The 25068-nt window shown below is 52.3% G+C and overlaps 4 protein-coding genes across 10 annotated transcripts; 3 read left to right on the top strand and 1 right to left on the bottom strand.

Annotated features, from left to right (window-relative positions):
- Nucleotides 1-531: 531 nt before the first annotated feature.
- UBXN10 (UBX domain protein 10) lies at nt 532-23794 on the bottom strand. 2 transcript variants are annotated; one of them, XM_055706292.1, is made up of 3 exons: nt 21165-23794; nt 6623-6744; nt 532-4004 (listed from the first exon to the last, which is right to left on the bottom strand). In XM_055706292.1, exon 3 carries the CDS (start codon nt 3987-3989, stop codon nt 3108-3110), a length of 882 nt encoding a protein of 293 aa, XP_055562267.1. In that variant the 5' UTR covers nt 3990-4004; nt 6623-6744; nt 21165-23794; the 3' UTR covers nt 532-3107. The 2 variants fall into 2 exon arrangements, with proteins under 2 accessions (XP_055562267.1, XP_055562268.1); XM_055706293.1 differs by lacking the exons at nt 6623-6744; nt 21165-23794 and adding an exon at nt 6137-6224.
- On the top strand, nt 10264-11844 carry LOC102050704 (phospholipase A2, membrane associated). Its single transcript, XM_005443982.2, has 3 exons — nt 10264-10508; nt 10751-10857; nt 11187-11844. Exons 1-3 carry the CDS (start codon nt 10264-10266, stop codon nt 11330-11332), a joined length of 498 nt encoding a protein of 165 aa, XP_005444039.2. The 3' UTR covers nt 11333-11844.
- On the top strand, nt 12784-14408 carry LOC102053427 (basic phospholipase A2 Cdr-13-like). Of its 3 annotated transcripts, none has more exons than XM_055706295.1 (5): nt 12784-12935; nt 13178-13384; nt 13670-13814; nt 13926-14043; nt 14123-14408. In XM_055706295.1, the coding sequence occupies exons 1-5, from the start codon at nt 12799-12801 to the stop codon at nt 14245-14247; spliced, it is 732 nt and encodes a 243-aa protein (XP_055562270.1). In that variant the 5' UTR covers nt 12784-12798; the 3' UTR covers nt 14248-14408. The 3 variants fall into 3 exon arrangements, with proteins under 3 accessions (XP_055562270.1, XP_055562269.1, XP_055562271.1); XM_055706294.1 differs by having other exon boundaries at nt 13175-13384; XM_055706296.1 differs by lacking the exon at nt 12784-12935 and having other exon boundaries at nt 13176-13384; nt 13937-14043.
- On the top strand, nt 14552-16621 carry LOC114017210 (basic phospholipase A2 A-like). 4 transcript variants are annotated; one of them, XM_027812289.2, is made up of 5 exons: nt 14552-14692; nt 15030-15086; nt 15258-15387; nt 15860-15966; nt 16105-16621. In XM_027812289.2, the coding sequence occupies exons 2-5, from the start codon at nt 15047-15049 to the stop codon at nt 16227-16229; spliced, it is 402 nt and encodes a 133-aa protein (XP_027668090.2). In that variant the 5' UTR covers nt 14552-14692; nt 15030-15046; the 3' UTR covers nt 16230-16621. The 4 variants fall into 4 exon arrangements, with proteins under 4 accessions (XP_027668090.2, XP_055562273.1, XP_055562272.1 ...); XM_055706298.1 differs by having other exon boundaries at nt 14558-14692; nt 14987-15086; XM_055706297.1 differs by having other exon boundaries at nt 14558-15086.
- Nucleotides 23795-25068: the final 1274 nt, after the last annotated feature.

Below are 25068 nucleotides of genomic sequence, written 5' to 3'. Positions count from 1 at the left end.
CCTATTACAGTATGTTTCAGTATCAAGAGTTTTGAGTTAAATTGCTCAGCCAAACTGCAGACGGGAAGCGCTCCACTTTCATTGTGCTCGTAGTGCAAAACAGGTCATCAGTCCCTCGCCCCAGGGTGATCCTTGCCGGAGAAGGAATGATTTGCAACTTCTGTGCTCGGGCTTTTAGTTCGGTTGGGACCATTCTCGTGCGCGCAGCTGAAAGCCTGTGGGTTGTTCCCCCAGCCCGGTTTCCAGGAGAAGGAAGCTCCTGAACTAGAACGTAGGGTGCACATTTTGGGGAAAAATGGGACGTGCGTGAGCAGCCATTGGCCTGCTACTCGATGCAGGAATCACTTCAAAACAAATGTATAAATTGTAAATTTAACTAGGAATTTTTTTCTTTGCAATTTTGGCCATCATATTCTGTTCAAAGACAGGAACATGGATCCTTTTACCAAGTAAAAAAAGGCTCATTTAAAATGTACCTAAAATTTTAGGAAATTGTGCACCCTTTTATCAATTTGTATAAAGGCTTTAGTGAAAAAAAAAAAAAAACAACTGTTAAAATTAAACTTTTTGTATTCTGGGGTGTATCTATTTTTATTCTGTTGGAAACCTATTTAAAGTGGCAGGTGAGTGAGTGCTTGCGTGTCGAGTGGAAGACTTGTTTCAATCACCTACTTTAATAGTACAGTTGAATGACCTCGTGACAGCAGAGTATTGGGTTGAATTGTCATGAAAGCTGCTGCTGGTCCTGTGTGCTGTTTCTAATGTACTTTTAATTGGAATAAAGAACACATACTGAACAATGCCTTGGCTAATTTCTTGCTTGAATACTTTGTTGTTGTTTAAAAGCCTTAGGTAAGGACGTTCCCAGCTGGGAGTCCTGGTGTTTTTTTCTATTTATGACCTTCTCAAAGCATCCTGTGACAGACTGAACTTCATCTGATTTAATGCTGAAATTTTTAAAAACTTCCCAGGAGGAGGCTCTTTAAATGATACCACACAATAAATGAGGTGACATAAATACTCTTCTTTTCCTTCTTGTGCTGGAGTTGGCAGAGTTGGCATCATCCCCTGCATGCCCAGATGACTTTGGAAGGGATGGGAAGGACAATGCAGGGAGAAGAGAGGTGTTTTCCCTGCTCTGCACTTGCCTGATGGGGTTTTTAGAAAAGGGAATAATTAAAATGCACCTCTTGGGAGATGCTGTAGCCTGGGGTAAGTTGGTTAGAGGACCAAACTCATTCAGCTTCATCTTAGATGGAGATATTCAGGAGGAATATCCCCTAGCACAAGAAGTGCTGTCCACTGTGATCCAAGTTGTTTTAACCAAGAGCAGAAGTGGAAGAACATCAGCCCTGTACGCTCTCAAGCCTGCGTGGTGGTTTGCCCTGTCTCTGTTGTTAGCAGTAGGCAGTCACTGATCCAAAGTGCTTCTTTCATGCTGCAATCTTGTATTTAATAGAGGACAGAGAGAAAAACTCTGGGAAGGCACTTGCAAGGTGGTGTGAATGGCAGCTGACCGTCCCAAAGTCTGATTTGGACGGTCCCTGAGGTATTTGCCATCAAGTTAACGGCATTTCTTGTTTAAGAGAATATGCGATGGCTAAACCTCCTGTTCACATAAACCATTCCAAGTTCAGGTTTCAGCCTGAAAGGTTTTATTGATTACACTACCACACAGTATGAAGACACTCTGAAATGGAGAAGGAATACAGTATACACAAAATCATAATAAGGGAATTAACCACCTAACGCCAAATGAAACACAGAAAATGGTTCCTGCTCTCGAAACATGAAATGCTTTGCTCCCCACTGAGGTTTGATTACAAGCCCCCACATGTTCGGATATCCTGATCTCCCTGAACATGGGGATTGCCACAGCGCAGTTACCATCACCCACAGTAGCAGGCAATGCTGTTCCATCAGGTACCATTTTCATAAAGCCACTGGACCCCAAACACTTGGCTTTAGAATGAGCCACTATACTCCTGGTCAACCCCAGCATCAGCTTTCTACTGCTGCTCCAGTTACGCTGAGGTTAAAAAAAAAAAAAGTCAGGTTTACCTCCGGATATTACAGCTAGCTTATCTGTGTAGCAAGCTATCCGTTTTTTTTAGTAGATTGAAATACTGCCTTTGAACCATGTGTATTTCCATTAGAAACTTAGGTATTTTTTTTAGCACTGTGTTTATCTAAACCTGCCAGGTTACCCTATCAGCCTTTTTTGATGGTAGCATAGTAAAACACAGTCTACTGCATAAGCCAATTCCTCAGTCAAATCCAATTAATGTATTTTTATTTAAAATTTCTCAAAGCAGCCCCTTGCTTGCTTGGACTCACTCATTTCAGTGTAAAGGTGTTAAATGGAAGTATTACGTAACATCCCATCTTAACTATCCATCTATTCTTACTTATGGAGCATGAGTTGAATGAGAGAAGGAAAACTAAGTAGAAAATCCTGCTGCTCACCAATACAGCCAAAATAATGACTAGCTGTTCTTAAAAAGGTGATGTAGTCACTCTTAAAAGCTGCACTGAGGTTATCCAGAAAGAGCTGAGCCCTCACAGGTGTATTACCATCGGTCTGGCAATTTAATACTTCACATTAATCCGTTAATGTGTAATCACTGTTATTTCCAGATGGGTTTGGGGTTTGATCTCCTTTTCGGTCACACTCAAGAAGATGGTTAGGGTGAAGATGGTGCTCCAGAATAACACAGTTTTGTTTTTACCTTCCCAAATAAGTGCCTCTGCACGCAGATCCACTCTGGGAAGTGGCACCTTCCCACCATAATAGAAAAGGACATGGGGAGAGGTCTCAGAAACTTCAGTCTTCAAAGAACATCATCAGCACTTTCAAGAAACCCAGAAGGCCAAAGGTTGGTGGTGCTCAGGACGCAATTTGTGATGGCACACATGAAACAAGATGCTACTTATGTAGCAGGTATATACACTCGAAATATTGTTTCAACATGTTTACACAAGTGTGCTTCAAGGGGAATTTTTGGAAGGTGGCAAGATGAAGTAGGCCCAGAAAATACCAGGCTGTTTTTCAAAAGAAGTAATGCATCCCACTCAGCAGAAAGACCCACAGCGGCGTCTCTGTGCACCTAAAGACCTGCATCGTGCTGCTCTTTCTGGCAGATGCACAGCACGGACTTGTGGAGAATCCCACATTCATGGAGGGACCTCGTAAGGTCAGGGAAACTCCTTCGAGGCACCTCCATCGTTTCAACACTGCAGCGTTTGTATTTGGCTGACATCTTCTGTTCTGCCACAGCAAGGACCGTCTGGAGACTGTCAGTGGGCTTGAAATGATGTTCAAATCTCTGACCAGAGGGAGATCGAATAGCGAGCAGCAAGTGCGACTCTTCTTTCGGAGGCTCCTCCAAATTTACAGTCAACATCGAAGGGCTCTCCTGCCTCAGTTGCATTCCCAGTTTCTTGGGGGGACACTGCACCTGTGAGCTCTCTTCAGCGGGGACATCGCTTTCTGGCAATGTGCTGGCAGATCCTTCTTCCCCAGAAAGAGTTTTGATTTTCGGAGTGTCCTCCAGCTCCCTGTTCACTTTCAGCTGGTTGGTCTGTTCAGCCACTGCATCCACAGTGCCACTCCCTTCACCTTTCCAGCCGATAGAGGGGAGCACCCTGTACTTGTTCAGGGAAGAGGAGCTCCTCAAAGGTATTTGCTGCAGGAGCTCTGGGATTTCCTCAGGAGACACATGGCCAGATGGGAATGCTGGTTTTGTGAACGATGCTCTCTGGCTGTTAACCACCTCATGAGGAGCTGCTGGTGGCGGGGAAGATGGCACTCGGCAAGGACAGGCTTCCACGCTCTGAGAGTAATTGAAGCTTGACCTCGTGCGTCCCTTGGCAGATTTTGGCCTGGTGACATGCATGTCTATGGTGTTTGTCCACAAGAAAACAGCTGCCGTGCTTGAAGGGAAGTAGAAGTGAGATGGTGCTAAGTTCAGGAGAGCTGCTGTGGCCATTGCTTCTCAAGGCACCTGTGGATGGGGTAGCAGAGGGAAAAGTTACAGGAATCAGCCAGAAAGTTTCTAGAGAGCTTAATCTCCCTACAGCTCCCACTTCTGTGCTGCATGTCAGCTAATAATAGCAATAAATCTGGTGTATCACCATGCAGGCAGGCAGCAATTCTACGGTTCAGTAACAGCTGAGTCAGAGACGGCGGGATACGTGTATTTATAGGTGCTGGCTTTGTCAGGGATTGTTTAAAGTTGACCCAGAGCGTCAGGAAGTTATGCCCTTCCCAACTTAAAGTTTTTGATGGAAAGAACAGAAGCATTTTATTCTGAAGCTAGACACTCAGTGAAAATGGGAGATGAGTAGACTTCAAAGCACAGATCTGGCCTTTTTGCTGTTCCTGCAGTGACAGATCAAGTTCCTGTTGCAGACTTTTGAGTAAGATTCACTACACTTCACTTTTTAAAAAGCTCTGAAGACCTTTGAAATTGAGTAAGTCTGATTCAATACAGAGAAACCCATTCTGACTTCTCCTGTGACCAAAAGCTGCTTAACAGAGATTGATACTAACCCCCTGTTAAAGATGAAGTCATGTTCTGCTGTGTGTTCCCCAATTTAAGCTGCGCTCAGACCACCTGTGCTTTACCAGGACAAAGGAGTCCAACAGCCCAAACAACTGGGCCACAACCTTACAACAACATTTTTTAGAAGCGCAACAGGGTCATGCACCTCTTCTTTTTCTGTGGTTTGCATAGCAGGATTTATCAAGGAGGAAAAAGAAAACATCAACTTTGAGCCCCTGGCATTCTCTAGTAATGATAAAGTTGGACTCACCTCCTGTTCATCACCCCAAAACAAACAAACGAACAGAAGGGAACAGCCACTGCTGTTGTTCCACAACCTTTTGCCAGTAATGTGTTAACACTAGATTTCTCCTCCGCTTCCATGAAATGGAAAGGCTCAGCAAGCCAACACCAAGCAAAGCCAAGGCCCAGTCCCAGCACACAGGCGTGCCCTGACCCGCTCCAGTACAGAGCTGCTTGGAGGGAGAGATCTGTCCCTCTGTAAGCCTCCAGCAGAGCTCCGGACAGGGACACGCTGCCCAAGTGACTCATCAGAGTTACCTAGGAGCTTGTGGGAAGGAGAAGGTGTGTGCCTTTCGTTTACTGCCTCTAACAAATAAACACCAAGGCAACAAGCTGTAGTTCGGCAGCCTCTGAAGAGGAACTCCCAAGTGCATCAGAGCACTTACCAGGTATCACCAGTTACACCACCAGTTCAAACAAAAAACTCAAAGCAAACAACCTGTCCAAAGCCATGGTGAGACCCTCCTGAGCAAGGGCCTGCTCTGCTTCAGCACAGTATATATTAGAGGTTAACTATGAGGAGTTGTTTTAAATATGGTGTGCTTTACATTTGGGTGCCTCAATTGGGATGGGGAACTCCAGTCATGGAGGGCTGTGCCCACAAGTGCCCCCAAACATGGTGACCCCAGGGCCTGGGAGGGCAGGCACCCCAGGCCCTTAGCCTGCCGCACGGAAGAGCCCTCAGTGCCACAGCCTGGCCCCAGCCCCACAGCTAAGCCTAGTCCTACAGCCAGGCCCCGGCCCTATAACCCAACTCCGTGGCCAGGCCCCAGCCCTATAACCCAACGCCACAGCCCCACGACCAGGCCCCGGCCCTATAACCCAACTCTGCGGCCAGGCCCCGGCCCTATAACCCAACTCTGCAGCCAGGCCCTGGCCCTATAACCCAACTGCATAGCCCCTCACCCAGGCCCTGGCCCTATAACCCAACTCCACAGCCCCACGGCCAGGCCCCGGCCCTATAACCCAACTGCACGGCCCCTCTAGCCAGGCCCCGGCCCTATAACCCAACTCTGCAGCCAGGCCCTGGCCCTATAACCCAACTGCATAGCCCCTCACCCAGGCCCTGGCCCTATAACCCAACTCCACAGCCCCACGGCCAGGCCCCGGCCCTATAACCCAACTGCACGGCCCCTCTAGCCAAGCCCCGGCCCTATAACCCAACTCTGCGGCCAGGCCCCGGCCCTATAACCCAACTGCACGGCCCCTCGGCCCCACAGCCACCCCCCAGCCCCACAACCCAGTCCCTCAGCCGGTCTCGGGCCCAGCCCGACCCTGTCACCCCTCACCTGCCGCCCCGGGCCGCCCGCGCCCGCCGGCAAACACAGCCGCGTTGCCATGGCGATCGCTCCACTTCCGGTCGCGCGGTAGACCCCGCCCCGCCACCACAGAGACGAACTGGCCGGAGCGCCGCCGCGCGCGGTCCTCCAGGGGCCACGTCGCGGCCCGAAGGATGGCGGCGCCGGGGTCCGTTCGGGTCCCCGCGCCCTGGGCTCCTTGAGCCCAGTGCGGCTGCGGTGGGCTACACGGCCTAGCTGCCCCGGCACAGCAGCGGCCTGTGGGATGGGCCCAGGGGCGGCCGTGACACTCCGGTGTGGGTGTCCCAGTGTGGGCCCAGGGGATGTAACTGGGCCTGGGGACAGCCCTGGTGTCCCAGCGTGGGCCTGGGGGCTATAACTGGGCCTGGGGACAGGCCTGGTGTCCCAGCATGGGCCCAGGGATATAACCAGGCCTGGGATGGCCACAATGTGCTGGCACAGATGGGAGGGATATACCTGGACCAGGGGACGACTGCGGTGTCCACGTGTGGGCTCTGTGGAGAAACAGTCTGCAGTGCTGGGCCTTGAAGGTGGCGGGGGACAGCCCCAGCATCTTGTGTGGGGCTGGAGGCTTCGTCCTGGGGGGCACAAGGGAGATGGGGGGGTGAGCAGGGGTGTAGCAGCAGGGCTGTCTCCCACACAACTGCTCCAAACCCTGTAGGTGAGTGTGATGCTGAGGCTGTCCCCATCCCTCCTGCAAGAGCTCTCTTTCCCCCATCCCACCCAAAGCAAAACTGCAGTTGTCACCCCACTTGAATACAGAAAACCTTTTTTTTTTTTTTTCTTAACCCTGAAAGTTTAAAAATATGGTGTTACACCCTGTCCTGAGCAAAGGCAGCAGAATGAGAGCAACGGGACTTGGTTCTAACCCCCCTGTGGCATGAGTTTCAAGATACTGTGATTGAACAGCTTCACCTGAACGATTGCTGAATAAGACCAGACAAATAAACACCGAACTTATCAGGTGTTTGATGAGAACACCTTTAAAACATTACACTTCATGCACAAGATCATCCAGGGACCTAAAACAACTCCCTGGGGGATTTTGCAGTTTGCTTTGTGCCTGGACGCTTGGCACCCTGGTGTCTGCTGACAGGGAGGGGGGAGTCCTTCTGATCCCCCAGGCTATAAATGATCCCTGAGTCAGTTTTCATTGTGGGAACACCCCACATAACGCTGACATTTCCATCTCTTCCCCATTAATCCCTATTTAAACCCGCTTCTAGTTAACCAGATGCTTCTCCCACCAACAGATGCCCATCAAAGGCAGCAAGAAACGAGCAATAAATAACTTTATCTACCCTCAACCCCGGGGATCTCCACCCTGCAGGTGGGGGAAGATCAAGGCATACCTGTGCGCTGAAAAGGTAAGAAAATAGTCACATATCAGCTCATCCCATCCAGAGGATGTTGAGCAACACCACACAGAAGACACAAACGTTTTGCAGATCAAAGCACCAGGTGTATTTACATTTCAATAAGTCCCTGAACACACAGATGTTGATACCCCTCTTTGTTTGCTCCATAGAAAGGCTGAAAAGTTTCATGTTTCCAATGGGATAGTAACTTCCACGGGTGGTTTTTAAGCCCTAGGGTTTGTGGCTCTGTGAAGAGAGGGTTTAACTTGGGGTGCTCACTCTCCTGAGAACTCTGTAGAGAGGGAGGGTTTAAAACAAGGGGATTTGGTTAAAGCCACCTGTGGATCCCCAACCTGCTCGATCCCAGCCCTCTGGTCTCTGTTTAGGCCCCCGGACGGTGCCTTTTATACAGGTTTAGCCAAACTCTACGGCAAAACCCCAAGCGATCAGGTCCATCTTTCACCATCGGGCACAACACAGCAGCAAACCTGCCCTGAAGGGCAAGGACCTGCAAGGCCAAAGCGTGTGAGCATGAGCAGCACAGAACACAACAGGGAAAATCTTCCGCAATGGAAGTTTTTTGTGGGTGAGGTGGGAAAGGGATACTCAAATGCCATGGTTTTCAAAGTCAGGTGGGGAAAGCAGAGGGTTTGGGTGTCGGAGTGATGCCCATCGGTTTGCATCGCAGCATTTTGAGATGGTTTCTTGTGCAGATGGAGAGTGGGTAAGCCACTCGGTACGCCTGAGTGGGGAGGCAGGTAAGCTGCTGCTCCTCAGCCTTTCCTTATCAAGCTTGGATGGCTTTTTATTCCACTTGGCAGCAGGAAATACAAGGTTGGAGGGAAGAAAAGCCCCTGGATGGACATCTCTGCCAGCATTGGAGGACAGCCGGGAGGCGACGTCGCTTCCAGTGAGCAGCTTTGGTGGCTCTCAAGAAATTCCACAAGGTATTTTCTTCTTGGATACAGACCCCAAGCCATTTTCTTACAATCCCACCCCTCCACCCCACATTCCCTTCCCTAGAAGGGTGGTTAATTGCAGCGGGTGGAGCCCTGCATACGTGCCTGATACCCTCCATTTGTGTGTGTGTTTGCCTCGTGGTTTCACAGGGAAGATAGCAGCTTTTGTTTCTTATCTCCTCCAGTTTTCTGCCTCCCATGTGTCTTTGTATTGTGTCTCAGTTATGGTGATTAAATACTGTATTCAAAAAGCATTCCGAGTTGGGTTTCCATGGCGTTTCCAGCCTTTGCTGCTGCTGATTTAATTTCGCGGACCCCTTGCCCACACACTCCTGGAGTCTCCTGTGCCCTGAGGGCAGGACCGGAATCCCTTCACCTCCCTTTGCGATTCCGTGTGGCTGGATTTGGATGCAGACATGGATTGGGGGGGGGCAATTGCAAGGGAAAGACCCAAGAGAACCCATCTCTGAGGATGCAGGGTGTGAGTTAGCGAAACCAAGTGCCCGCTTGAGACGACACTGAGGCCAAAGAGCCACCTCTGCAGCTGGAGCAAGGATGCAACATCCTCTGTGGTGCCAGCTCTGCACCTCCTGGGCGTAAATCGCTTTTGTCCTGACTCTCCAGCCACTAAATCCCTCAGTTTGTAAAACCATGGCCAAGACTTTGTCTGGCCTCATCCGGGAGCTGCATTGGCCCGAGATGGAGATGGCAGAAGTGAGATGGCAGAGGGAGCATCATGCCAGCTGCGCTGATGGCACACCACTATGGGGAAACTCTTGTTTCTGGCAGAGGGAAAGGATGGAAACCTGCTCTTCACCGAGGGGCCACTCAGCGAGACCTGCTCTGCGATGAATAGCGCCGTCAGTGCAGATAGAGGAGGGGGTGGACCTCACCATCTATATAAAGCAAACCCGCCGAGCCAGCAGCCTTGGAGCTGCGAGGTTCAGGCGGGGTAAGGAGAGGGGGGATTTTATTGCTGTTATTTCATCAGACAGCACGTGGGGCGGCGGCGGGAGGCTGCAGGCGGTGAGTTTCTCCATCAGCCCCAGGCAGGAGAACCGCTGTGTCCCAGTACACATCCCTGCCAAGTGCTGCATCCCAAAACCAGAGTCAAGAGGTTCCATCAGGAGTCAGCTGTGTGTACTTGGGCACGGTGATACCTTCAGGATGACATACATCCATGGGGACAGTAACATCACCGTGCAGTGCTGCCAGGGTGCACCCGACCAGCCCCATGCCCTTGGCAGGGGCTTGAGGGCAGCGTCTGTCCTGCCCCTGAGGTGCTGCTCATCACCTGCTGTTGTTTCCTCCTCCAGGGCCAGACTGAGGATGAAGAATCTCCTCTTTGCCATGCTCTTGGCTTGTGGTAAGTGCCCTGGTTTCACCAGGCCAGGCTGGGATCTCATCTGCATGGCAAAAGAGGTGTACAAACCCAGAGACTTTGTGCACGATTCAGGTTTTTGTTTAAATTTTGCAGTTTAATGCTTCGTGTAGCACTGCTGTGGTCCTGGAGATACTTGTGACGGTGAGGCTTTGGGATGCCGACATCCATATTTATTTTAAGGGGCTCTGGAGCCTGCTGTCACCTGCTTTCCTGCCTGTGCCAAGCCCACGGCCGATCCTGGCCATGTGGCATTGCCAGCTGCAGGATGCAGGCATGGCACAGCCTGTACAGAGAGCAGGAATACCTTCTGCCAGATGGGATCAGGGAGCTGCAGAAACCAGACATAATCCTGAGGGGGTTTTGGGGGGGCTTCCCATGGTTCACATGCCCGAAAGCATGTATTTCCAGCCCACACCAGCCTTTAATTCCTCATGGGTAACTCTGCCTGCCCCCTCGCTGGGCACCGGCGCGAGCCCGACCCTCTGCCCCTCCGCAGGGCTGCTGCCAGCTCACGGCAGCGTTTTGGAGCTGGAGCGGATGATCAAGTCGGCCACGGGGAAAAGCGCCCTGCTCTCCTACAGCTGGTACGGGTGTTTCTGCGGCATCGGGGGCAGAGGGACCCCAGTGGACGCCACCGATCAGTGAGTACCTGGAAGAGCATCGCTGCCCGGCTGCGGGGTGCGCAGGGATCCGTCCAAAGCTCCTCGCTGGCAGTCTGCTGGTGCTGCTGTGCTCTGATGGGGCTTTGCACCGTTCCCCAGCCACGTCTTGCTGCTGCCTTGTCATCCCCCTCCTCCCGGGCACCTTAGATTTGATGCTGGACCTTCCTTTATCATGGGGAGGGGGGGTTGGGGGCAGCAGTTTGATGTGGTGCCCCTCACAGGTGCTGCCGCGCTCACGACTGCTGCTACAGGAAGCTGAGAGAGGGCAAGTGCAGACCCCTGATAACCCCCTACCACTTCGACATTGCTGATGGAGACATTGTTTGCAGTGAGTACCGACAGGCAGGGGGTCCCACGGAGGTGGGCAACCAGCGCTGCTCCCCATGACACCCAAGCCCCAGAGCAGGGCACACAGGAGGGCATCCCCCAGGGATGGAACCAGCCTGATACCCGGGTGGGTGCGCATGGGAGGAGGCAGCGTACGATAAATAAATGGGCATTGCAAGGGACGTGAGCAGGTTGGAGAGGGCAAGCACCGGGCACGCTTCCTCCTGTGCTTCCCCCGGGCTGCTCCAGGCATCAGGGTGCCCCGAGGGGACTCCATCGCCGATGCAAGCCAGAAAAGCCACTGCAGAGCACCGTGTTTTCCCTCCACAGGTGATGAGCAGAGCTGGTGCAAGAGAGAGACCTGTCTATGTGACAAGGCGGTGACTTCGTGCTTCGCGAGCACTTTGCATTCCTACAATAAATCCTACCGCTTCTATTTCAAGCTGAAATGCCGAGGAAGTAAGCTCCAGTGCTGAGGAGGGGAAACCTGCACACAAAGTTGCAGATTTTGACTGGCTTTCCCCATTGCTGTGGCAAGAAAAGCCTGACATGGGGGCTGAACAGCCGAAGCCAGCAAGGCTCCCCGCAAGGTGATGCTCAGGGTGAGGAAGGGTGTCCGCGTTACGGATGGAGATCCCCCACTTCCCATAAAGACACGGCGGCTTCCATTTTTTATGTCCCTTCCTCTTCTCTTTTCTCTCTTGATTTAATTTCCCACAGATAATAAAAGGTTTTCAAAATGATTCTCTGTGGTGTTTTTCTGAAAGAGCCACTGAGACACTGCGATGGTGGCGTCTGGGCTGCTGGGTCCGGCGAGCACTTTTGCATCGCACAGCTTAGTCACACCATCTGCCTGATACCCCAATATTTCCATGGTCCCGTCAGCTGCCTGGAAAAGCTGAAGATCCAGCAGCAGATGGAATTCACAGATCTATCACCAAATCTATCCCGCTTGGGGCAGTATTGCTGCTCCGGGTCCCCAGCTATGGAGAAGCTCTTTGCATCAAGCAATGGGGACAAATAAATGCCACCAAATAAAGCTCCCTGGGGTTTGTTAACAAAACAATTCCACAGCAGCGAGCCCTGATGGCAGTCAGTTTTTTTGGCTTTTCTCAGCAACGCTAGCTGAACTCGCTCCTGGAGCTTAAAAAATGGTGCACTAAGGGCGAGGTGAGATAGGACCAAAAGGTGTTTTTACAGGAATACTGGAAGTGGGAAAATGTGGGAGGGGATCTGAGACCCTCCTGTGACACTGACGTAAATAAGCTAGCCAAAATCAAGGCTAAAGAACAGTGATCTGCAGAGGAGAGAAGATGTCAAAGCCTTGGCCATCCCAAGGCAGATGCTAATTTAGGAAGGCAGTGAAGTTGGTGGCTGATTTCTCCGTAAGGGATGAGTTCTGCACAGGGGCTTCAACAAGGAGATGAAAAAATAATACAGAGGGAAATAAAGAGAAGTTGCATTCACTCATCCAAAAGTACCTATTTTGTTTCATTCTCCTCTCACGCTGGGCGAGCGTTTAATCATCCGCTATCTGCGTAACCCCGTGTTTCTGGGAACTGCGCGTTTAGAGATGCTTTTATTGCTGCTCATATACTTCTCTTAAAGAATTGGTAACTCACCCTGAATCACCTTTGCAGCGTGGCAGAGGAGCAGCTCCCAAACCGTACAACCCCTTGAAAACCCCACACCTGCTTCATTCACAGCTGCTAGGATTCAAAAGCTGAATCAGGGCTATTATTCCCCACCCCCACCCCGATACAGCGCCGTGGTGCTGGGGAGGGCAGGGGAAAGGTCCTCGGGCATCTCTGCAGGCAGCAGAGAGTGTTGGCTTCCTCCTTGAGCTGGAAATGATGCTGCTTTGCTGGCTCAGCCCTCCCGTGCGTGGGGTATGGCGCTGGGGTGCTGAGGGGGATTTCTTGTATTCCTGTAAAGGGGAAGGATGGCACCTTCTCCTCTGCGGAAAAGCCCAGTCAGCAAGATTTGGGGGAGCCAAGCATCGACAGTGGGGAGCAAACACTATATAAGGAAAGCCCTGCTGGCTGCAGGGCCCTGCAAGCAAGCGGCCGCTTTCCTGAGGTAAGTGGGAATGGACAAAGGCTTCTCCTCTCTTTCTTACTTTAACAAAAGCCGTGGTGGGCGCAGGGAGTGAGGTCTGTGCTGGGGAAGCAGGAGCAAAGGAGAGGCTCCCTGAGGTGCCAGCCCAGAGGCAGAGCGGCGGGGTGCAGCCCTCTCTAGGGCTGATCCTTCCTCCAACTTTTCTTCCTTTCCCTTCATTTTGCTTTTTTCCAACCCTCTGTTTCCCATCCCCGACACAGCAGCGCTTTGGGCCAAAGCAACGGCGACGGGGACATCCTCACCCTGCTCATCTGCCCTAATCCTCAGAGCTGGGGAGCATCTCTGCCCTGGACAAGGAGGGAAGCAAACAAGAAAGTGGTTGACAGAACGGGGAAACGGTTTGGTTTCCTTTCCCAGGACTGTCAAAAAGATGAAGTCTCTCCTCACCTTCACTGTGCTGTTTGCTTGGGGTAAGTGTCCTCACCCGCACCTGTCCCACAGCTCTCCATGCAGTTATATCGATGGAAATTGGGACCAGGCTGGTGATTTCTTAGTCTTTCCCCATCACCACCTCTCCCAAACACAAAAGCTCTCCTGCACCGAGCTGGGAGTAAGCTTCCTCTCAGTTGCATCTACTTGCTTCTAAGACCTCACTCACCTAGCACCAGTCTGGGGGCCAGAGGGATGGAGATGCTGCTGGGGAGCTGGGTGGCAGCATCAACCCCACCAATTTCCACCCCCCCACACCCCCCCAGGTTTGTCCCCAGCTCACGGGAGCCTCTGGGAGCTGCACAAGATGATCACAAAGACGACAGGGAAAAACGCCTTGCTGCACTACTCCTCCTACGGCTGCTACTGCGGCTTGGGGGGCAGAGGGCAACCCAAGGACGCCACAGACAGGTATGTACCCACATCAAAATCTCCCTGCCTGAACACAGCCTTGCGTTGTTTCAAATCTGGGGAGGGGGGCGGGGTAGCAGGAGGAAAACCCCCAACCCTCAGTGCCTCGAGCTCCCCTGCAGATGTTGCCAGCTGCACGATACCTGCTACAACAGCCTCCAGAGCTACCGATGCAACGCCAAGATGCAGGGCTACCACTACAGCTGGCGCAGCGGCAGCCCCTCCTGCAGTAAGTAGAACCCTGGAGAAAGGGGGTGTCACCCCCCCCCCAAAGCCAGGGGTGACCTCGGGCTCCCCTCTGCCTGCAGGAGAGGGCTCCTGGTGCGCCCAGCTCTCCTGCGAGTGCGACCGCAGCCTGGCGCTTTGCCTCAAGCGGAGCATTGGGACCTACAGCAAACGCTACTGCTTCTACCCCAAGCTCTGGTGCCGGTGATGGCAGAGCTGGGATGCAGGGCTGGAACACGCACAGCTTCTGTATCCGGATCGCCCCATGTCCTTCTGCATCCAGATCGCCCTAAGTCCCTGCCTCCACGGACCTCGTTAGTGTGGCTGTAAATTTAATCCATGTGAAAATAAACAAAGTGCTTAAACCACCCCAGTCCTCCATGAGCTGCTGCTGGGCAGAGAGAGAAATCCCCGTAAATACTCAGTATCATCTTCCCCGAACTCTGCAAAAACTCCATCTCGGCCCCTGCGTCACTCCGGGCTGCAGCCCCCAGGAGAGGGGGGGGGTTGGCCGGCGAGGGAAGGGGCGTAGCACGCAGTGGGTTTGGGACAGACGAGTCATTTCAGCGCTTCCAGTTGAGAGCCGGGGGGCCGGACACGGAGGGCAGCAGGACGGACTGGGAGCGAGGAAGCGGAGCCGGAGCGATTCCCCGGTGAGCAGCTCCCACCACGGGGGACCCTGGGGGGAGGCAGCAGGCACGCCGCCGCCGCGCCTGCCGCGCTGCCTTGCTCTCAGATCAAAACTGAGCTGGGAAGTTGCTGCTGCTGCGTGATGCCCTGGGCGGTGGGACGGGAGGTGGGGGGACAGCTTCAGAAAGCATCTGCTTTTGGCCAAGGGGCAGAGACAGAGATGCAAGGGGGCACAGCTGCCTTCCTCCCTCCAAATTTCGGGACAATTTGACCTGATTTTGGAGAGACGAGGCTCACACGGCAGCACCTGTTGACAGGCCACGCTGCTGGGCTGAGTCAGGCTCCTGTTCCTCCTCCCAGACGCAGGTGAGAGGAAGATGAAGGTCCTGCTGGCGCTGGCAGTGCTGTTCGCCTGCAGTAAGTGCAGCCGTTCCCAGACCCACGGAGGGGAGACGATGTGGGGAGCATCCCAAACCCCTGTGCGCTCCACGGGGAGACTTGCAACCAAGCCCTCTTCTCCCCGCTGGTTCCCCAGGCTTCATTTCTGAGTATAACTTGCAAAAAATCACATTTTTCTGGTCGCTCTAGGTGTGTTCACAGCTCGTGGAAAGTTCCCACGCGCACCAGGACTGGAGGGAAGCACCGTAGGAAACCTGACCGCCCACGGTTGCTACTCGGGATGGGGCAGGAGTGGCACAGCAAAGGCTTCCATGGACCGGTACAGGCAGCGCTGCTCCAGAGGGTTAATGCTGGCCCTGGGATGGCTAACGCTGGCCCTGGGGTGACCCTAGGGCTTGTGAGCAACCTCAGCAGCATCCTCTGGAGCTTTGCAAAACGCAGAGCAGGCGATGGGCAGCAAGAGGAAGGGAACAAGTTTTGGGAAAAGGGGAAAGTGAGGCAGTGGTCACCCCCAGCTCCTGCCCAGTGACAGGCACCTGGGGTCAGTGGGATGGCACCAGCGGGGAGGGGTGGGATGTGCCAGGGTGCACAAGGGCTCTCGGAGCTGGGCAGGGGTTGCACGGGGAAGCAGAGGAGAGGGTTGGCATGGAACGGACTGGGAAGAGCAGCCTCTCAGTGATTTAGAGCGGGAGGAGGCAAGAGGTGGCTCTGCTTGCAGAGCCTGTCTCAGGTTGGTTAGGAGCAGCCAGTGGCATGTTTCAGATGAGGCCAGGCTCTCCTCCTCGCCGCAGGTGCTGCCTGCTCCGCGCCTGCTGCTACGCCAAGCTGGTGGCACGGCGGTGCCGCCTGGGACCGATCCAGCCCCTCTCGGCGCCCCAGGCAGGAATCCCCACCTGCAGTGAGTCCCCACCCTCATGGGTCACGACGCCTCTTTCCAAAACATCCCTCTCCTTTGTGGTACCTATTTTTGGGGCAGCACCCCAGGGATCTTCCTGAAAAGAAGGTCTCAGGCATGCTTCCTCTCGGGTCCCTGCAGGGTCCGGGACCTGGTGCCAGAGAGGAGCGTGCAGATGCGAGCGAGCAGCCTGGCTCTGCCAGATGCGCGGCCGGGGGCTGCTCCGGCGTCGTAGCAAGTGCCGGGGACGTGCCGGGAGGTGTTGAAGGAAAAAGGCTCTGCAAAACCACCTCCAGGCTGATAAGCAAAGGGCCAGCAGGGCGCTGGGAGCATTTCCCAGCCCTGGCGGGTCTCCTCCTCGGGGCTTTTTGGCTTTGACATCAGGACAACAACCCTCTTGTGAAGTTGCATCATTATACACTGGATGCGAGGGGGGAGAGCAGCACAGATGCGAAGTTTCAGCACTGAAAAACAAGGGAGGGGTGGACACCTGTGACACATCACTGCAAAGGGCGAGATGGAAGCCAACGCGAGCCTCTCCGCCGACACTCATTTCCCCTTGGCTCGAGCTCCCCGTGCAGCCTGTCAGCTCCCTCTGCTTTTTGCTTCACTGCAGATTCTCTTCTGTTGCTCCAAAATAAAAGCAGAGAGCGCAAAACATCGGTCCTCAGTGTGACATGCCTCAGCTGAGCCCAGCAACCACCCTTGCAGGCAGCGGGGAGAAGCTAACCTCTCAGCTGGGTCTCCCCCTGAAATACCCAGAAAAAAAAATGACACCCAAGAGGTGACGCATCTCCCACCGACATGCGGCTGCCCCCCTGGCTTAACCCCGAGCTTTGGGGGTCTGAAAATTTCCAGTTGCTCTGAGACAGACAAATCAAAGCTGGTGCAAAGGGCGGTGGGCAGGCGTGATGCCACGGGAGGGCTGGGCACTGACAACCTTTGCTGCAACAGGGTGGCCGGGAGTTTGCCTCACGCCCAGCGCGGAGCAAAACATATTTCTCACCAGAAAAGAATGTTTTGGCCCAATTTTGCAGCAACCCCAAACGCATCCCCTAGGAAAAGGCAGTTCAGGCGGTGGCTGCTTCCCCCCTCACGCTGTAGCATCCCCAGGGTACAGGTTTTCTGCGCTGCAGAGCAATCCAGCTGCACTGACCCCCTGGGAGTCAGCACTGCACACCCCCGTGGGGCTCAGCAATGAAATACAGCCACAGAAACAGCAACAAAATGCTGTTTCCCTGGGTGGGGGGAATGATGCCCTGGGCATCAGCAGCTGTAATTCCCACCCTGGCTTACCCCAAAGCTGAAATCAATGGCACTGGGAAATACCCTTTAAATCAGCAATGCTCCCTGCCCTGGGCTGTAACCCTGGCATCAAGCTCTGCCACCCTCCGCGTGCAGCAGCGTGTAGTCCTAGGGGGGGACAAGGAAGAAGGTGCAGCCCTTCACCCAACGGCTGCTGCTTGAAGGCATAAATCAAGGCTCAAACCCTTGCCGAGATGGGAAGGGGGTGATCACGCAGATTGCAGGCCAGGGTGAGCTGAAACACCCTCTCCCTCTAAAGTCTGGGTGAATTTTAACAATCTGTGTATTTTTCTGCTCGGACATCTGGCTGTACAAACCCATTCATGTGGAGCTCCAAGTGCCGATGTGTCGGCTCAGCTACTGCACCCACTCGCTACGCTGCGGTAAATTGGGCTGCAAAAGTTGCATTTTGCATGCTGCAAATAAAACCCAAAGTCCACGTCTTCCCAGGAGGCGTTTGGCTTGGGGAGGACGTTTATTTCATATTTGGAGAAGGGCTACTGCAAACCTGTCGCAGGCAGAGGAGTTGGGGCAAGAGTTTTTAACCTGGGAGCTCAGCCAATTTGATGCACAAAAATATACATTATTCCCCAGGGATAAAAACTGGCTGCGGACTCAGAAAATCTTGAATTACGACAAGTCCTGCTCCATCTAATGGACTTGCCTCCATCCCAGGGGTCTTACATCAGCCTGGAGGGCTGATGAGGCAAATGGCACATACCAGAGGGGGGAAGAGGTTTTGCTGAAGCCCTGCCTCGAGTTCCCTTTTCTCACCATCTCTCAGATTTCCTCGCAAGTCACATCCTTGTTACCTGCCTCAGGTTCCCTATCAGTGACGGGGGGATTTCCTTGCCCTGACTTTGTGCCTGCCCGTGCCGGGGTTCCCTGCAAAGCACTACACATCTGCAATATCTGCCAGAAGAAAACTGCTGAAATGATTGTTCGGCGCCACCTATCTAATTAGAGATTCTCTCTGAGCAAACGACACAACCATCAATCTTTTTTCACCCTTCCATCATACACCACTTGCATTATTTTTTTTTTTTGCTTACCCTGCTGCTTGCCTTATTTTGTTTCTACATAAAGGTGAAGCAGACACCTCAGGCAATGGTCCGTGAGCATCACCTGCTCTCTCTTTGAAAGCAAGACTGCAGTGTCCAGCACACGTGAGGAGAGCGATGGGGCACCCCACACGCAAGGGGCATGTAGGCACTGACAAGCTCCTGTTAACCAGAAAACCGGCGTACGGGGCCTTTGCTCAGCCCTGTCTTCAGCCACCACCCATTCGGGAGGACACCGGGACCTTCCTCTGCTCATGATGCTGCATCTCACCCGCCTTGCTAAGTCAAGACGCGGAGGCTGCTGTGCACTGGCTGTGTTTTCTCCCTGCCCAGGTAAGTCACGATGGTGATGGTAAGATACAGAACGGCATTTTCTAACCAAGACCCCAACAAACTAATAGTCACCCAGGAACAAAGTAGTTCTCCTTCTCCCACGGGTTCTCCTGTTTTGCTCAGGGAAGCACTGGGATGCTAACATACCCAGTGCACAGACCCGACCCCACTTCACCAAATCCTCCCCTGCAAAGGGCTCCCCAAGAACAGAGCATCCCCCAGCCAGGACCTCCAGCAGCAGCAAGAGGCTCACACACACAGCGGGACCCACACGGTGAGGATGGCCAGTATTTGCCCACTTTGGGCTCTCCACAGGAGGGGCCTCGCCGAGCAGGGAGATGGTGGCCATAAAGGGGGTGACCAGCAGCACCCTGGGCTCCCCCAAACACCGGAGCTGCCACTGCCAGACACAAAGCTCTTCTTGCTGCTCCTCTGCCGAGTACCCCCCCCACCAGCTCCCACCTCGCCAGACAAGGTGATGCAGAATGCCTGGTGCTCACAGTTCCTATCCATAAAATTGGGGTGAAAATGTTCATTTTTGCTGTGGAGGGGTGGGATGAGAGATTGTTTTTCTCGGTGCTCCTAACCCACACTTCATCTCCAGTCGCAGGGCTGGTCCCTGCTGGATTCAGTTTGGTTCAATGCTCAGGCACAAGACAGGGAAATTGGTGCTGTCCTACATCGGTTACGGCTGCTGCTGCAGCTTGGGAGGATCCAAACAGCTGCTGGATGCAACCGACGGGTGAGCTGGGACCTGGTGAAGGCAGAGTGGGTACCCCCAGCCCTCCTCGCCTCCCTCTCCCTGCGTACAGCAAGGGGAATGCTTGCCCCTCTCCTGGGAGCCAAGATAGCAACACAAAACCCATTGCTCGTCCTTAAAACTCTTTAAAAGTTGCTTAGTAGCAGTAGCTGATGGGAACGGCGTGCATCGGTGCTTCTTCTGCCTTTGCAGTGCTAGGCAGGGACGCACCGGGGTCCCACCGCCACCCCGACTCACTGCAGCACCCACCAGTGCTCCGCAAAGCCGCTGCAGCAGAGCAACAGCAAAGCAATTAGAGCTGCGCTGACGATGCCAGAAAGGCACGCGTCACCCTCCCTCGCTCCTACAGCGCAGGCAGTGCTGAGGAGAACAAGGCTTGACCTAACCTGGACACAAACCCAAGGCGTTTCTCCCGGGGGCTGGTCCCCACCGCAGCATCATCCCCACTGCTGCCCGTCCTGCCCTGACACAACCTTGGGCTCCCAGGTGCTGCCATGCCCACGACTGCTGCTACCTGCCACTGCCCTGCCCTCGCCGCAGCCCCAGACGTCACGTACACCTGCTTCAGCCAGGGAAGCCGGATCACCTGCGGTAAGAGACGGTGGGTCACAGCGCGCAGGCAGGCACGACCACCCACGCTCTCGGGGGCTCACTCGATCAGAGATGTCCTCTAGACCATCCTGAGTTGAAAATTGCTTGCTGGGAAGGGGTAGAAATGAGGGGAAAAGTGCCAGGAATAGGGCAAACATTTTATTTGCTAGGACAACGGTGAAGTTTAGAGCTTGCAGACCTCCCAGAGGAGGGGGCTTGCTGTTGTGGAAGGGGCAGGTACCGAGGTGACCGTCCCACTTTGGACAGGGACCTGGCCCTGCCATCCTGGTCTTCCCAGAACAAACGCTGCTGTTTCACGGCGAGCGGATAGAGACAAAGCACTTCCCCGTGATCAAAGCAAAGATCTACACATACATGGTCAGATAAAGTCAATTAAATGGTCCTTCCAGGGCCACGCGTGGTTCACAGCCAGGTGGCTCCATGCCCCAGGGGAAAGGGGCGCCTACCCGAGACCCCCCCACTTCAACGCGGGGGCTGCTTACGCCTGACAGACACCCCCTGCCCCTCGTACCCCTTGCCTGATGCCATCCCCCTGGATTTCCTTCCAGGATCCAGGACTCTGTGCGAAAGACGGAGCTGGGAGTGCGACAGGCTGTGACTTTGACAAGAATCACCCCAACCTTCTGCGCGAGGCCCCCGTGCCCTCCTGCCAGCCCCCCAGGCTCCACACCCCAGAAACTGGGGGGCCACCCCCCATGCGGTCAGGCTCTGACACCTTTCACCGGAGCTGGTGCACAGGGAAAAGCCGAACCCCCACAATGAAATGAATCATAAACCCAAAGGAATCTCTGCAAACAAAACCAAATGTTCAAAGGCAGCCTGAAGGATTTGTGTTCCAGGAATCGCTGGTGGAAGGGGTAGGAAACAGCATGGAGCTTCACGGCTGATTTTCTGAAGTAAATATTTATGCATACATGCAGTTTTGCATTTTTTTCTTAAAATACATTTACCCAACAGTGACATCTGAGCAGCCAACTGCTAAATCTTAAGAGCTTCAGAGAGAAAAAGAAAATTATCAACAAACTGAGCAGCTGCTGCAGCCTGACTCCAAACCCAGCTCCCCTCAGGGAGCTTGGCCACAACACAGCCCCAGCCCACTCCTAACGACTATTTAAGTAATTAATACTCACGAAAGCCGTGGGGGAGTGTGGTGGTGGTGGTCTCAGAGGTTTGGGGTGGCTTTTTCTTGTTCCCCATCTCCAGCAAGTCTTTGTAGGGCCAGAGGCGCAGCGCTGGTCTCAGGCTGCAGCCCCTGTCCCCCACCGCAGCTGCACACCATCTGCAATTAGCCGTAATGAGCCAGCACCAGCTGCCCCTCACCCCTCCGGTTTTAATGCCACCTCCGGAGATGTGCTTTGCAGCTTCAGAGCGGGGAGGGTCCTAAAATAAAGGTGCTTTAGGGGTGTTTTTGAAGAGTTTCACTTCAGCACAAAGGGCTCCTGCCTGACTCCATTAAGCATCACGAGCATCGTCCCGGCCCCTTCCTCACACTCCCTACGGCAAACACTGTGTCTTCACAACTCCAAAACGCTCGTTTCTACTTTTACTCATTTTCTGGCGCCACTCACTCAAGGGCTTTGGGATGCAGGAGGGGAGAGCTCTGCTCCAGGCAGCACCAAGGAACCATCACACAGCTCAACACAGCACAAACCATCTCCGTTTTGTAGGAGGCTGGAGCGCGGGTCACATCAGCCACCATTTCCCCCCCTTCCTGCAGCTTCCAAAGCCTGTGAAAGCTGGCAGGTGAACATACACCCCAGCAGCTGGATCGCATCCCCAGGAAGGGTTCAGGTTGTGCAGACTCCTTCAAATAATTGGAAATTTTTGTCTTCAGCCCTCAGCACACCCCATATGCACAACTCCATTTGCATAGTTCGGCTGGCAGACCTTAGCAATATTTATTGCGCTTGGCATGCAAAAAGCAGAGGAGGTTTGGTAACAGAAACGAGTGTCCGGAGGGGGAAAGGAGAAGAAAACTCTTGTGTAGTTTCAACAGATGCCAACAGAAAAGGAAGGCGCCTTCCGAGAGCACTGCAGATGCAGGTGCCATGGATGATGTGGCTTCTGTGGCTGTTCAGACACTGCAGATGAGGCCAAGCTGTTAAATAAACCAAAAAGCAACTCTCCCAAGAAGAAACAAGGAGTAGCACAAGCAGAAGAGCTCTCCCATCCACAGCAAGGCCAAGACACACTTACAGACATCAGACAGAAGCTGACTAAATGCTTAACACTTCCAGTTCAAGTGAACTCTGTACCTACAGGGGCAGGATCTAGAAAAAGTCTAGGGAAGACGATGGTAGATGGGATTCAGAGAAAGCAGCTTTCTACATCGTCCTGCTCCGTGTTCACCTTTGAGAGGCTGGCAGTGACCCTGCCGGTGCCGCAGCAGTCAAAGCACGCTCCTGGCCCTCTGCCCACTTGTGACCTTCGAAGATGTAAGCTAGCAGCTAGTAACAAACAGCAATCCTCCCCAAATACCGAGGGAACGGGCAGTGCTTATTGTCCCATGACCGCATATTATGAAGCACAGTTAGCTCCACCAAAGAGTAAACACAAGCTATGAATCATGTTTCTCTCTTGCTTCTTGCCTTCCTTTCTCCTGCAAGGAAAATCCACGACCTGTTTACAAAGCAGATTCTCTGTGTAAAAGCAAGTTCCCAGAGGAACACTGCGTAAGGATTCCACAGAAAAAAAAAATTTCGAAAGGGCACATTGAAATTTCTACAGCTAAAGGAAAAATCGAAAACAGCCAAACCCAAAGTTTTAATATCTTTGGATAAAAAATGCTCGTGCAGGTACAAAGCTATCCTGGCAAAAATAAAGAGAATTTGATTGGTGTAACAAGGCATAGGAGCCCAGCACACTAAGTTTATTTTAATCATATTATACTTGGAAACAAAAGCATTTTCAGCCGCAGGTATCAAGAGGCCATGAGCTGAAGGCCAGCCTCTCCCTCTGCTCCATAAGTGGTGTTGCTGCTGCAGGCCTGCCCATTCAGCCCGCACGGGTGAGCTTAGGTCTGCCCGGGCCCTTCATACCCACAGAAGGCTCAGCTACAGGGCAGCTCCCCTCACATCTCCTCATGCTCCAAGCACCAACAATCCTTTTATCAGCTCTGGCTCAGGAAGACAAAAAAAAAAAAACACTTCATTGAGATCAAACATCTTATTTGTAGCACACAACTGCAAATTCTTATTATCTTTGCAAACCTGCGGAATGCACCCACCTTTCAAATCAAGATACAGCTGGGCAAGACAGAGGTGACACTTTAACCTGAACTGCCTTGCTGTGCCCACTGTTTTCAACTCGGCACACTGGCAAAGCGACTTCTACTTTCTCCCTGTTAAGCTCTGACTTGGCATTCTTTCCACTCCCCTAAAACTGACTGTCTGGAGGAAAAAGAATTCCTGGAAGCTACATCACTAACAACAGGCTATCTAAGCTTGGCACAAAATGGGTTTTACCAAAGTCGTTTTCCACTTCAACAATGGTACTGTGAATTCAAGGCTGATCCATGCTCTTCCTACCTACGATGAAATACTACTCAGACTTCCCTCTGCAGCATTTAGTCACGTTTACCACCAGCACCTAAAGCAGCACGTAATCCACTGCTTCACTTGCCAGGTACTATGTCCCACCACAAAGCCTAAAAGCTGCTGTGTATTACTTTTTATTTCCACCAAGCTCATTACAGGAACCAAAGGAACTTCTTCAGCAGCATTACACCCTGTTGTACTTGTACACCACCAGTACCCAAAGTGGAGCTCCTTCCTTTTTATTCTTCAAATACTCTTGATAAACAGTAGCAGAGCGTAACTAGTACTAGCTCAGATCTTGGCAGTTCATTAAAAAAAAAAAACAAAGCAAAAACAAAAAAAGCATTTATATTTCTGTGCCGATTTGGAAACTTCACAGAATGAATAGATTTTTCAAAAGCAACATTCCTTACTTTTGAGAAATCTATTTCATCTCTGCCCTGGCTGATGAGATGTCTCCTGTTATCTATTTCTGTGTAAGTGCACATGTGCTGGATACAAATCCAAAAACCTGAGTGAAGCTGAAACACTGCAAGCCATAAATCAAGGGCCAAGTCCCACAGCCCTTATGCTTCAGTCGAAATGCACAGTCCTATAGTGGAAAGCATCACCGGATTCAAGCTGTACCTTCTACAGTACTTGGTGACCTTACCAAAGAGGAATTTAAGATGAAAAAAGTCCTACCCTGGAAAAACTTTGATTTATGAAGAGTGAAACAGGCAGGGTTCCCAATGATCACTGCTACTTGGAAGCTTGTTCCCAGGGCTCTGGATCCTTTGGCTATACTGATTTCATTTGGAGACTGATGGCTGTCAAGTTCCTGGCTTGGACTAAAGCTCTGGAGTAGCCCAAAACCTCCAGAGCATGTCAAAGGAGATGAGATTCCAAATGTCCAAGTAACAACATTTAACAGAAATCTCATGCCTGCTCAGGTCGCATTTTACGACGTCATTAGACTTCATCAGATTGGATTAATTTGCTCTATGGTCTCATGAGTTCATTGGCATTATTATTCTTTTTTCTCCCCTACAGGTCTCATCAGCTAGCAAACGAGCTGATCCCAAACTTAAGCTAGAAGCAAACATGGATGCAGCAATCCCATTCTCCCTTCACGTACTAATCACTTCTGGAACAGCCTAGTGCAACACGAGCAGTTCTAGTTAGATTAAAAACTTATCACTGCATCCTCTAGTTAGACTAAAAACCTATCACTGCATTCTTCCATGGGAAAGAAAAGAGGAATGTCATGTTTGATATGGTATTGGCTGATACACCTAGCTCTGGAAGGGATTCTGGGATTCTTTTCACTTACATTATTTAAATAGAAAAAAAAAAACAACCACCAAAACCCACCCACCATGTTCCTGAGTTGACAATTGTTAAGCTTTCCCTGACAGCAAAGTAAAATAAAGCTCCTCCAAGCAATACCAAGTAAAAAGTTGCTATTAAAAAAAAAATATCTAAGCATATCAAGAGATGTCAAAGCAAATCTGACACT

Source organism: Falco cherrug, chromosome 3 (assembly GCF_023634085.1).
Source record: "Falco cherrug isolate bFalChe1 chromosome 3, bFalChe1.pri, whole genome shotgun sequence".
Classification (NCBI taxonomy): Eukaryota; Metazoa; Chordata; class Aves; order Falconiformes; family Falconidae; genus Falco; species Falco cherrug.
The sequence above is the reverse complement of the archived record's forward strand: the minus strand, read 5'-3'. Positions and strand labels throughout refer to the sequence as shown.